Source organism: Oreochromis niloticus, linkage group LG16 (genome assembly GCF_001858045.2).
Source record: "Oreochromis niloticus isolate F11D_XX linkage group LG16, O_niloticus_UMD_NMBU, whole genome shotgun sequence".
NCBI lineage: Eukaryota > Metazoa > Chordata > Actinopteri > Cichliformes > Cichlidae > Oreochromis > Oreochromis niloticus.
Window position 1 is genome coordinate 7,079,658 of NC_031987.2, and position 12,461 is coordinate 7,092,118.

At 41.6% G+C, this 12,461-nt stretch overlaps 2 protein-coding genes across 5 annotated transcripts in view; one reads left to right on the forward strand and one right to left on the reverse strand.

The window, feature by feature from the left end:
• LOC100711430 (glutaminase kidney isoform, mitochondrial) overlaps window positions 1–4,296 on the reverse strand; it is a 35,926-nt gene extending 31,630 nt beyond the window's left edge. For all 4 annotated transcript variants that reach the window (XM_005463351.4, XM_003458359.5, XM_005463353.4 and 1 more), the window contains exon 1: window positions 3,872–4,296. In XM_005463351.4, coding sequence (XP_005463408.1) covers window positions 3,872–4,185 — 314 coding nt within the window. In that variant the 5' untranslated portion in view covers window positions 4,186–4,296. The remainder of the gene's footprint in view (window positions 1–3,871) is intronic.
• Window positions 4,297–6,073: 1,777 nt separating this feature from the next.
• fkbp7 (FKBP prolyl isomerase 7) lies at window positions 6,074–12,388 on the forward strand. Its single transcript, XM_013266227.3, has 4 exons — window positions 6,074–6,332; window positions 6,576–6,727; window positions 8,614–8,741; window positions 10,061–12,388. The coding sequence occupies exons 1-4, from the start codon at window positions 6,103–6,105 to the stop codon at window positions 10,220–10,222; spliced, it is 672 nt and encodes a 223-aa protein (XP_013121681.1). The 5' UTR covers window positions 6,074–6,102; the 3' UTR covers window positions 10,223–12,388.
• The last annotated feature ends 73 nt before the right edge of the window (window positions 12,389–12,461 follow it).

The following is a 12,461-nucleotide window of genomic DNA, read 5'->3' on the forward strand; positions in this document are numbered from 1 at the left end:
TGTGATATGCACCAAAGATAAAGTCTCCACTTTGACATGTGCTAATCTGAGACACTCTTAAGCACAACCTGCCCTCTGATGTGTTTCTCACTGCTGAGCAGTCATTCAGATTCTGTGGAGGAGGGATTTGCACTGAGATCTTTCTGCTCTGAAACTTGCAGCAGCCACATGGCGGCATTTTGTGCAGAGCCAGCAGAAAACACGAGGGCAGCTTTGTGTAATTAAACTCCACACATCAGTGTGGGTTCATTAGTCATGATGAGGCCCATTTACCTTTTGAATTCATTCATTAATCAAAGCTAATAAATCTCCACTTGGGATTCTCAAGTCATCTATCAGAGCATCCATCACAGAAGAGGCTTAAACAGGATGTGACCACAGACTGCATATCAACGTGGATCTAGCCACTGTTACGCCGCTCAATGGTTTCTGGAGTTTCAACTTTAGTGTTCTTGCTGCCACCATGTTGCTTCAATACATCAATATACATCACAGCATCTAATTATCGCTTTTGGCATAAATTGTCCCTTATATACCTTTTTACTACCTAAATGCGTCCTGAATCATTGTCCTGAGGGGATTAATTCAAAGTCAGAATGAAGAGGGTGTTCATGGTTATCAAAAGTAAGTCAGGCTTTCCTTAAAACAGCCTGATGATACAGCTTAACCAATGAAGTTTGTTGCCAGGCAGTTACTTCGACCTAAACCTGCTTCTGGATGTTTTAAGTCATCTTATGTTGTGAGTTTATAATTCTGGTTGTATCATATTTAACTCTTTGTCTCGTGCAGATTTCCATTGTCATTTGGTGGTGTGTGTTTGTGCGTGTACAACTGCAGTAGAGATAAATCCTTCACACAGAGAAACCTGTCAAATAGTACTAAATAGTAACCTCCACAGAGAGCAAAATTTTTTCTGTATCAGGATGTAATTGCGTTTATTTCTGCTGTATCAGGATGTAATTGCGTTTATTTCTGCTGTAAACACTTTAACATTGGGAGTCTGTAGGGACTGATTTACTGCTGGAGCCTCAAGTGGACATCAGAGGAACTGCAGTGCTGGCTGCACATGCAGGACTCTGGGGTTTGTTTGGATCGCAGCCACCTGAAGTCTCTGTTCATACACTTCATACAGTCCGGTGGTTTAAGTGCCCGAGTCATACAGTTGTCAGCAGCAAACATGAGCTGAACTAAATGAGCAAATCCACCAGACGGTGTTTAACCTGTAAATGGGTAAGGGCTGAATACTGCCTTGAGCACCTTGTTTGTCTGCATTTGTCCCTGTAAAAATCCTCATGGACAGATGGCTCAGTCCATCTGCAATTGGATGACTGCTCACCAGTGCATGCAAAACATTTTCAGAGTTTCCTGGAAACAAGAGCTGAAGAGTAGTCTTCTTTCTGTGCTCCGCTTCATCAGGAGTGCTTTAGCAATGACGGCTGCCCTCTGGACACCCAGTCACACAACAGTAGATCTGCCAACATCAAAAACCAGACTAACACTTAACCAGACCTCCGGTAAATATATTAATATTTAACCCATTGTTTTACGTGGATGCTGCCATCATGTGAAGCTTCTGCAGCTACGGGCTCAGATCAGGCAGCTGTTGGCCATCTACTTTTAGACGGTTTGACTTGTTTTGCTTCATTTCACGGCTTCATTTCACTGTGGGCAGGGCTTACGGAGGCAGCCTAAGACGTGCAACCGCAGCCTGACTTAGCTTTTCCTCCTTGCCTCACTGGCTAAATATTCGTGGGTATGCAACACTGCTGTATTCATGCAAATAACAGGAGGAGAAATCCTGCTTCACTTTTGGTGTGAACACACCCGTGCCAAATATTAAATGATTGTATATAATGATGATTTAATCTGCAATGTCTCAGTCATGCAGTAATTCTGTGATATACTGTAAAACCACCAGAATACTGCTTATCACTACCAAATAATTACATTTTTTTTTTGCTATATAATAATCACACTGTTTTAATAAACATCACACTTGATTTCATAGAAAATACTGAGATAGTCCCCGTCACATACTGCCATCAAGTCTAAAAATATCCACATCTCAGCCACTCTTCATGTGATGACACCTCAGTTTGACCAGCTACTGCAGGAAACACATCAGCCTGTGTTAGATACAGGTTCCCTGATGTGTTTCCTGCAGTAGCTGTACCTGCTCTTATCTAAAGCACGGAGAAACAAAGACTACAAGCTAGAGCAATAACTGCATGTTGTGTCGCTTTCATTAAGCTTCATTATTTCAGACAGGAAACCTGCTGACCCTGAGGGATTATGTGAAGAGTGTCTTGGGAGTGCAGCATGTGCATTAGCAGAGCAAAAACCAATATCGTACATCTCTGTGGCGACGCCACCCTGTCCGTGTGAGTCTTCATTTCGAGGTCAGGAAATATCTCATGAATATTTTCCAGCTCGCTGCAAAAGGACGACGTGGCTGCAGGCAGGCATCTGGAGGCTGTCACAGATGTGGATTTAACCCCCCCAAAAAGACTCAATGATTAGGATTTCATTTTTTTATCTGATGACAGCCACAGGGCTGTTACCTAGTGGGAAAACTTGTGAATTTTTACCAAAGACACCAAAATTTCATGCATTTCTCATCAGTTTGTAAACTGTGGCATTGGTATTGTAAAGGTCAAACATATGGCAACAGAAGGAAGTCCAAACTAGTGAAAACTGCAGAGATTCATTAGTAATTCCAATTTGTAAACAAAATATTTCCTTTGTACTTTATTTGAGGTGAAATATGTTGAAATTTTACAGTATTTCTCATCTTTAAAGGACTAAAATGACCTTTTCTTCGTTCCTACAATACTCAGAAGTGAAGGCTTTGTGCCCTATTAGAGTCACAGCCATCTTTAAATCATAATGCAGATCTAATTTTTAAATGTTGCTGTGTTTCATTTCTACTGGTATAGTCAGCTAAAACTTGGCCCATCAACTGAAACAAATGGCAGGATTACTGTAATGCGTCATTAACTGGATGTGGATAAATATAAACACCCTAATGTGTCCTTCATTCAGTGCTGTGCTGCACTGGTTTTATGTTGAAATACATACATTTTAAAAAGTTCCTGGTTTTTTGTTATTGTTTTTTTAAACAAGGAGCTGAGCTGATAAGTTTAACATAAATAACCTGTGGAGCAGCAGCAGCAACCCTCCAGATGTGACCTGGAGCCTCCTTAGTGAAGGTCACAGTAGAAACCACTAGAAGCTGCGCTGCTTCCTCCCCAGCAGAGCAGCACTACTTGTCACAGCGAGCGAAGCTAAAACAAAAACACGTGCATGTGGATGATCGTAGCTCAGTGAGAAGCTGAACCCGGTCTCCTGAAGCCTCGGTGTGGACCTTTTTACCCTCTGCTTCACGGCCTGGTGGGCCAACAACTTGGCCCACGCTGTGTTATCTCCTCGGGGGCAGACAGCCAACAGGATAACACCTACAGGTTGGCGCGGCCAACTCAAAATCCCGGTAGAGCGGAGATGCCCTGACGCGGAGTACTTGAAGACTTGAACACTTTTATCACCACGTTTAACGAAGCCGGTGGAGCGAACACGTCGCACATGGCCCGAGAGCCGCTGATGTCACACACAGGCTACAAGCTAGCTTATTTTTATTTATTTACAGTTTATTTAAAATGTATTAAATGAAGGGTTAAACCTATAAGAACCACATTTCAAATAAATAAACATTTACATTTTAAATAAGGCGACAATTAGTGCGGTCATTAAAAAGTGTTCGCGTCGGTTAGCGGTCGCAGCATCCGCTCGCGTCACGCACAGACGCCAGCTGCGACGTCACGTCATGGCAGCGGGCAACCCGGAGATCTTCTAGAAGGATTTTACTGAAACCTACTTGTCGCTGGCCGCTTCGCCGCCGGCCCCATCCTTCTTCAGCTGCTCCTCCACCTCCTCGGCTTCGGTTTTCACGCAGTAGGAGCGGAGAGAGGCGGCGCGGGGCGCGGTGCGGAGAGCCGGGCGGTGCGCGGCGGCATTGAGGACCTTCAGAGGAGCAGATGCGGTTCTGGCATCAACGGAGGCGGCGCCGAGGCAGCAGAAGCAGCGGGAGCTGGTCGGCAACCAGGTCTTCTGTCTGTAGACGGGAAAGGGACGCTTGAGGGTGGCTTCAAACAACTCCTTCAGCACTGTCGAGGACCTAAAATGTAACATCTCAATCCTGTCGGGCAATGAGAGAGAAATTCGTGGTTCCTAATAAATCCGAGAGAAACTGCGAGGCTTCTGAATAACGACTTGAAGCACGTTGTCTGTCCGAGCAGCGATGACTCACAGACACCGGCGTCCACAAGTATATAGAGCGGAACAGTCACGCCCCCAGAGCTTTTTATTGGTGGAAATTTAGTTAAGTAATTGTGACGTACCCTATCAATTCTTCTTCTGTGTTTCTTTTAAAACTGCACCATCGGATATGTGACATATCAATATATGACAGTTTTTACAACGTGTTTACAGCGAAGAGATGGCTTAACTATGCTACGTTTACTGGGTTTATTAGAATGTTATTAGATTCATTCATTCCTTATTATTCCTTATTATTATCATTATTATTATTATTGTTGGTGATGGTGGTTTTGTAGTTGTTATTATCATTAAAGGAGACTTGGTAGTTGAGTGATAAAGTACAAGAGAGAATTCGAAGGAAAAGGCGTATAATAAGTTGTATGTGAGGCTGGACGTAAAGGAGCGAGAAAAGGATTTGTATTGATTGGCAGGGCATATGAAGCTGGAGAGGATGTGCAGCAGGTTAGGGTGATTAATCCTAACTGAAATCTACTAATGAGTGACGAGAGTGTACTGAGATGATGGAAGGAGTACTTTGAGGAGATGGTGAATGAAGAAAATGAGAAATGAAGACTGTTTGTGAATCAGGAAGTGTAGAGCATTAGTGAGGAGGATGTGAGGGCTGCTTAGAAGAGGATGAAGAGTGGAAAGGTGGTTGGTCCAGATGACATACCTGTGGAGGTTTGAAGATGTTCAGGAGAGAGGGAAGTGGACTTTTTGACCAGATTATTAAACACAGAGTAGTGTACAGGCACTGATTTTCAAGAACAAGAGTGTTGTGCAGAATTACAAAGTAACTACAGATGGATAAAGTTGATGATGTGAGGGCAGCTTAGAAGAGGATCACCTATTTCCCATGAAGTTAAGGGAAATAGTTGTTCAAGCTATGTTAACAATAAGAGTGAGGATCTGCAAGCAGCAGTATGACTTCATGCAGAAAAAAGACCACTACAGATATGAAGCAAAGAAATATGTGAGCGTGGAGCAGGACAAGTATGAGGACAGTGATGTTAAAGTTTTCACTGCGACTGAGTGGGATGGACAGGATTAGAAATGAGTACATCAGAGGGACAGGTCAGGCTGAGCAGTTTGAAGCATGGAGGAAGACCATGGAGACTCCAGTCAGGAAAAGAGGAAGATCAAAGAGAAGGTTCATGGAGGTTGTGAAGGAGGACATGCAGAGGGCTGATTTGAAAGAGAAGATGATACACTGTAGCCCACAAAAAGGCATAATAGTAGTATAATACTATTATAATAGGCACATATTAGTAACTATGCCTATAATATACATATAGTTAGATTTTAATTAATGATTTTGAGCATTTTAATTATCATATAAAATAATAATTATTATTATCATACATATTGAGCCTGTGGAGCAATTATTTTCTTCAGGCAAAATTTCAGTGGATTCAGAAAAAGACGCAAACTAAGCAAAATGTGTAAATTCAGGGAATCAAGTGTCTAACACTCGCTTTTGCAATGAGCACGTAATCTAGTTTTATACAGCAATATGCAGCTTTAATTTAAGATTTCGGATGCAGAATTAACATCATATTATTTATTTGTTTGTTTTTGTTTACGTAATAATTCTGCAGCCCAGAACCTGTTGAAAGGAGCATTCCTGCTCTCGGTATAGTCTGTCAGGAAAAGCATGCGCAGTTTCTCCAACCCCGAGCAGGAGGCGTCAGTTTGAATCCCCTGGCAGTCAGAGCTCAGGGTAGCCCGGCCCACTTGTCTCCTACGTCCTCCTCAGTGTTCAAACGTCACTTTCAGAAGTTGCCACGAATGCAGAGCGGCATGATGTGGAGGTTACTGAGCTGTACAGTGTGCCTGTTTGTGTCCGCAGGGTTCAGTCTGCGGCCAGTTTGGGCCGCTGAAGAGGAGCTGGACGGAGAGGTGAAGACTGAAGTTTTATTTAAACCCGAGCAGTGCAGCCAAAGGAGCAAGAGAGGAGATCTGATCAATGCTCACTACGATGGGTACCTCGCCAAAGATGGTTCCCAGTTTTACTGCAGGTCAGTGCTTTGAAAACAGAGTTATTTGTCAGTCTGATGTTAATTTGGAGCGAGTAATGAATGCATACTTAATGTGTGTTTAAAATGCTGAGGCTCTATTTTAGCTTTAAGTATATTAAAGTGTAAAGGGATTGGAAACATTCCTCGTTTAAGTTTAAAGCAACCAAAATTAAAGTGCACATTTAGTCAAACTTGTTCAAAGATTGTTGATGTTCTTTGTCTCTGCGTTTATTTCTGTTTCAGTCGTACAGACAGAGATGGACAGCCTCAGTGGTTCGTGTTGGGTGTGGGACAAGTCATTAAGGGACTGGATGATGGGATCATGGGCATGTGTCCTGGAGAGAAGCGAAAACTAACCATCCCATCAACCCTGGCATTTGGAGAAAAGGGCAAAGGTAAAAACATCTAGTTGGTGGTAGGTGTGCTAATTGTGTATTTGCCCAGAGGGGTGGTGATGTGATTTTGAGGTTTTTATAATTAAAACTCAGCTATATTCAAGGTTAGGCCTTAAAAGGTTATCAGCAGTCTGAGTTTTAAGTTGCTTCTATCATTTCCTGTTGAGGTGTTCCCCAGGGCTCAGTTTTCGGTCCTGTTTTATTTTCTGTCTGTGTGCTTCTGTTGGGTCCGATAATCCATTAAGAAGTGACTGTGAAGACCCATAGAGGCCTTTATATGACTGTTTCAGAGGCTGAGAAGTACAACTTGTGTAAAAATGTGGAGACCTCTTTAAACAAATAACTAAAAACTCCTGAGATGTAAGTAAAAATGTTTTCCATGAGCTTCGAGCTTCTGCAAGTTGACTTTGTTTCAGTGATTTAAAAGCATTGAAGAGATTAAGTTTAAGGAAATCAGTAGAAAATCTTAGTGTTTGCTTCAAAAATGAGCTACAGCAGCATCTGTCTTTTTTATTTTCATTACATTACATACATACATATGCTGTGTTTTCTCACCTCTGTTTTGTGTGATATTAGTTGAGTGTTGCAGGTCTGCCTTCATGCTGTCTTATCTTCTTTTACAGCCCTTTAACTGAAGGGAGATCACATCCCTCGCAGTGTTTGCTACTCCTCTCCACATGGCATGTCCTGTAAGCATGCACAGATCTTTAAAGGTGTCCTTTCATTTCTTCTTTGTATGTTTTGGAGAACTTTTGGAGAAGTAACAGTCGATTCTTTGATTAATACTAACTACAGTCCTCATGGGGATATATGATAGTGGTGTGTTCAGTCTGGGATGTTGCATTTCAGCCTTTGGGTATGAAAGAAATGTTTTTTCTGCTTAGAGTGCATGTTTTAGTTGCCCCTGCACCAGTTGGCTTTATAATTACCCACAGACACTGAAACAGAGCTTCACTGATTCTTCTCTCTGTACCCTCTGTTATTCTCTGTACATTAACTGCATGTCTTTTGTTCTCTTGCTCATAAAAAGCATATTTTATCTTATTTGATTTTAACCAGTGGCAGTCATTGGCTGACACACATTTTATGGAGGTACCTTTGTGTCTTTATTAGGCAATAAAAGAGAAATGGTTTGTAATCCAAAGCATAATGTGAGAAAAACTAAAGACACTGCAGAATAATATATAACCATAAAACATTTGGGTCAAATAGATATGCTGTATATAAAACATGAACATGGACTTATGATTTTTCTCAAACAACTATGGAGACCAAAACATATTTTGTATGAGGATGTAAACGTGTTTGTTTCTACTGTAAGGTTTGGACATTTTAATATAGAAGTGTATGGAGTCTGAGTCACTGCTGGAGCTTCAAGTGGACATTAGAGGAACTGCAGTTTTGACACTTTAGACTTTTTCTGCATTGTGTAATTTAATGGGGTAAAAAATACACGTATACAGCCGTACATGAGCTTTTACATAAGATCAATTTAAAAAATCTTCTGGTCTCTTGGGGCTTGTGTAAACCTTTGGATTCACATTTACAACACACATATTTTTCTTCAAGCTTCAGAGCAGCGTCTGTAGTTTTGCTCTCAAATCACATTTTTGAACACAAACCTATTCTGCTTGATCATACAAACAATGCACCAAACCTACTGCGTACTTTCATGCCTTTATATTTTGCACTGATTAAAGTCACTACCATGTTTTTCTGTAGGTATCTGCTGTTTTATTCAACTCAGCCCAAAAATCTGAAATCAGTAGCTGAGCCACCAATCAGATAAACTCAGTAAAAATGAAACTTTCCATGGGGGAGTGCTTAAAAAGCAATCTTCAATGATAATGATCATTGGTCATTTAAAATGTTGATGTTTTAAACAGGTCCGGTGCCTCCCAATGCCACCGTGGTCTTTGAGGTGGAGGTCCTCTCTGTGTCCAAGGGACCACGCACCATGGAGGCTTTTGGAAGGATGGACCTCGATAAAGACAAGAGTCTCTCAAAGGCAGAGGTAACTTTATTTTATAACCTGGTAATTACAATGGAAGCAAGGACACAGTTGGTTCGGCTCATGCCTTCTATCACAACGACGATCCCATATCCACTAATTCAGTCTGACGTCATTGTCTTTTGTGAAAAGACAAAAAACTGCAGTACATTAATAAGGCGAGAGCCTGGAAACAGAGTCATCATATCTTAAGAATCAGATAAGCAGTATTTGGCGATGGTGGGAGAGAAGAACTCCCTTTTAACAAAAAGGACGCTCCAGCAGAATGGGCTTGTTTTATGCTGAGAATCAGGGTTATTAGGAGACAAAAATGAGCACATTGCCCAACTGTGTATCTGTGTGCGTGCAGCTTAAACATGTGTAGAAAATACCTTCCTACAAATTTGTTTCTCTGTAATTTCAGTCATGAAACTGAAACAACAAACTACATGATTGTTATGTAATAAAACAGGATCCAGCTTTGCAGGAAATGTGCTTAGTTAGTCTATTTTCGCACACAACTCTACCACTCTTGTGTCTGTGGGTAAACATGTGGCATTAAAGGCCAAAAATTGATGTTCAACCAAAAAACCTCCTAAAAACCATTCTTCCTTCCCCATGTGTACATGCCTACATGCAACTGTGATTGATTTGATAGTTGTGTTACCAAGCAGTACATCTATACCTAATGAAGTGGCTGGTGAGTGCAGCCAGCTGAGTTCTCACACCAGGACAGTCTATGCAGAGCCATAAATCTATAGTCCAGAGTAAAAATATGTGATTCTGTGGTGAAATGTCCCTTTACGTTAGAATCGGCTAATCTCCTGCAGGCTCCAGTTTCATGCAAACTCACAGACACAGTGTTGTTCCTATCGTGTGATTCTGGAACAGAAAGTGATAGTTTTCTTAAAATAAACCCGCATCTTTACTTCTGCAGAGGCTGATCTCTTGGTTTAAAGTTAAATTATCCCAAACCTGACAATCTGACTAATAATCCTGCCCGAGCAGTAACACATCGACCTGTTTTCACCAGCCCTACCTGAGATTATGTACCTTACATGTTTAGTGCATATTTCCACTCCTTCACATATTTTTGCCTCATAAAGAGTAAAGGCTGCATGTTATGCTCCTTATCTCTATTTTATCTTTAAATTCTTAACTGCAGTACCAAGAAGCTTCTAACCCGCATGTTATCTGGATTCGTAATACTGAAAGAAAATAGGAGAACCTGCTGCCGAGGTTTCTATAACATTTATGTATGTGATACATTTCCTGTCAGGCACAGCGTGAGGGCGGTGTTATTAAAATTCAGAGTTTACTCGGAGGTGTTTCTCTGTTTGCAGGTGAAAGAATATTTGAAGCTGGAGTACGAAAAAGGGGGGAAGCCGCGGGACGACCCTTTCTACGAGAAGCTTATAGACGATATCTTCTACAAGAACGACGACGACAGAGATGGCGTGATCAGTGCGAAGGAGTATAACATTTATCAGCACGATGAGCTCTAACACTGTTTGGTTTTTTTTAGTTTGTGTTTTATTTAGAGAGGAAACTAAAGGGAATACACACACACACACACACTTCCACTGTTAGATGTGTACACTTTTTCAGTCACTTTCCGTCAAACAGACTCACCACTTCTTCTTCATCTGGGGGTTTCCCGTTTTTCCCGCAAACCCTTTTTAACGTGTAAATTCAGGCCTGCAGAAGCGAGCGTGTGAGGGAGTTTCTTCCTCTTTAGCGGTCATTCTCACCCATTTTGTCTTTGTAATGATTTGAAAACATTTGCAGTGGAAATCATGGGCCAGTGTTCTGTTACCTGTTTCCCACTGAAGTGAAGCCAGTTCTGCCTTTGAGAACCAGCCCACATCATCACTGGTATGAGTACCCTTCATTCCAGTCTTTCTAGACTGTGTAAAAGATGGACTTAGCTACTCTGAAATCGGCCGTTGCTACTGCTGGTCCACTTACTTTTTTTAAGGACTGACCACAGCAAAAGCATCCTGAAAGACCAGCTTCAGTTTGGTGACAGTCTGTGCATTTTACAGCTCAAAACTTTGACTGAAGAGCTTGGAAACCCCATAACTCTTAATCTGATTCATAATCGATGGTCAGTCCTTGAAAAAGCAGGTGGACCAGCACAATCCTACACACTGTGATCAGGAGCTCTTTGCATGTTTGCCAATAAAGTCTTTGAAATTTATAAAATGTTAATGGCTGCTCTTTACTAGAAACAAGTTAAAGCTGAAGCATGCCCATGATTTCACAGGGCCTGTCTTTGTGAAACCACAGGGAGCGCCCTCTGGTGACTGCTGAAACAAATGCAGGTTTAAGGCACTTGCAGACCATTTTCTATACAGTCTGTGGTTTCTAACAGAAGTTTGGGCTGAGGAGGAAACATCTGAGGGCTGCTTCCGGTGGAAAATGGGTAAAAGAGGCCCCCCAATGTTCAGTAGTGACATGGAAACACTAAATGGGATTAAAATTCTGGGGATCAGGGCCTTTTTCCACGAAGCAATCTTTTCCTTATCTGGCTTCACTTAACCTAATCAGGCTAGGCAGCTATCGTCTCGATAAGTCATCCTGGGGTTTATCAGTCTAGGTATGAGTATACTCACATGAAAGAGCCAGGATATGACCACTCATGAACGTGCATAGATGTATTGGCAGAAGAAAGAGCTGTATGGTAGTAAAATACTGAAAACTCAGAGCTGTTCCATTAAGACAGAAGATTATTTAGTTGTTCCGTTAAATTAAGTTGTTTGGATGCACGTACTACAGTCTCAGCCTTATTCTTTCATTTGTAACCTGCACTGTTAAATGTTCTGAGAGCAAGAAAAGAATAAATAGAAAAACAATTCAAACTGGCAAAAAGGTCAAGCCTTTAAGGTGTGCAAGCGCATGGCTTAGCCGCCCTGTTTTACTATCCTAAAGCTTTCAGAACAATAAAGTCGACTTTGAATTGTTTGTAGCAAACAGGCATAAAGGCGAGTAATAAATTTGCTTCCAAGAATTTGCATTTCTTACTTAAGCTCATCAGATAAAGACAAAAACTTTAGACTGTCTTGTTGTTTGCACTCCGAGGTCTGAGGGATCTTCTGGGAATGGTGACAGATTTCCAGGAGACCTGATTGGTCAGAAGGTGGTGATTTCATACCTGCAGCATAGGTTACCATGGCAGTGCACTCATGGTAGAAGAGAACTGCTGAAAACCTCTAACTTTAACCTAAAGTTACTTGCTTTGTAGGATAGGCTGAGCTCCAAATGTTGTTTTAGGGCAGATTTTTCCTTTAGGAAGCACACAGCACATAAAGCTGAGCGAGCTCGAGTTCACTCTGAAAGTAAGAACATGTGCAGCACCTGTGAAAATGTGCAAACACCACTATATATTTTGCCATTTAAAGTTTTTTTTTTTCTTCAAGTTTTCTGAACTTTGACTCAACTTTCAGCCAAAACCGAAGGATTGCACAACGTCCTGCAATCAGCCATGTGATAAAGTCTTTTAACACGAACACGAGAACAAACAGCTCTGAGGATCCCGGCTGCCTCCAGGCCTCACAGCTCCCCGGATCAGCAGTTTCTCTCAAACACCACGTCTGTAAACATCTGTGTGTAAAAGAATGAACTGTGACACACGTGAACATAACTGATAATAAAATTCTGTTTTTTTGGTCTTGATGTGGTCAGATCTGTGTTTGTGTGTACGCAGAGGGAACAGACGAACGAAGAGGAGAGAAATCTGTATTC

Coding starts and splice junctions, on each gene's coding strand:
- fkbp7 (XM_013266227.3), top strand. CDS start 6,103: ATGCAGAGCGGCATGATGTGGAGGTTACTGAGCTGTACAGTGTGCCTG. Junction 6,333..6,575: donor GGTTCCCAGTTTTACTGCAG/GTCAGTGCTTTG, acceptor TTTCTGTTTCAG/TCGTACAGACAGAGATGGAC. Junction 6,728..8,613: donor ATTTGGAGAAAAGGGCAAAG/GTAAAAACATCT, acceptor TGTTTTAAACAG/GTCCGGTGCCTCCCAATGCC.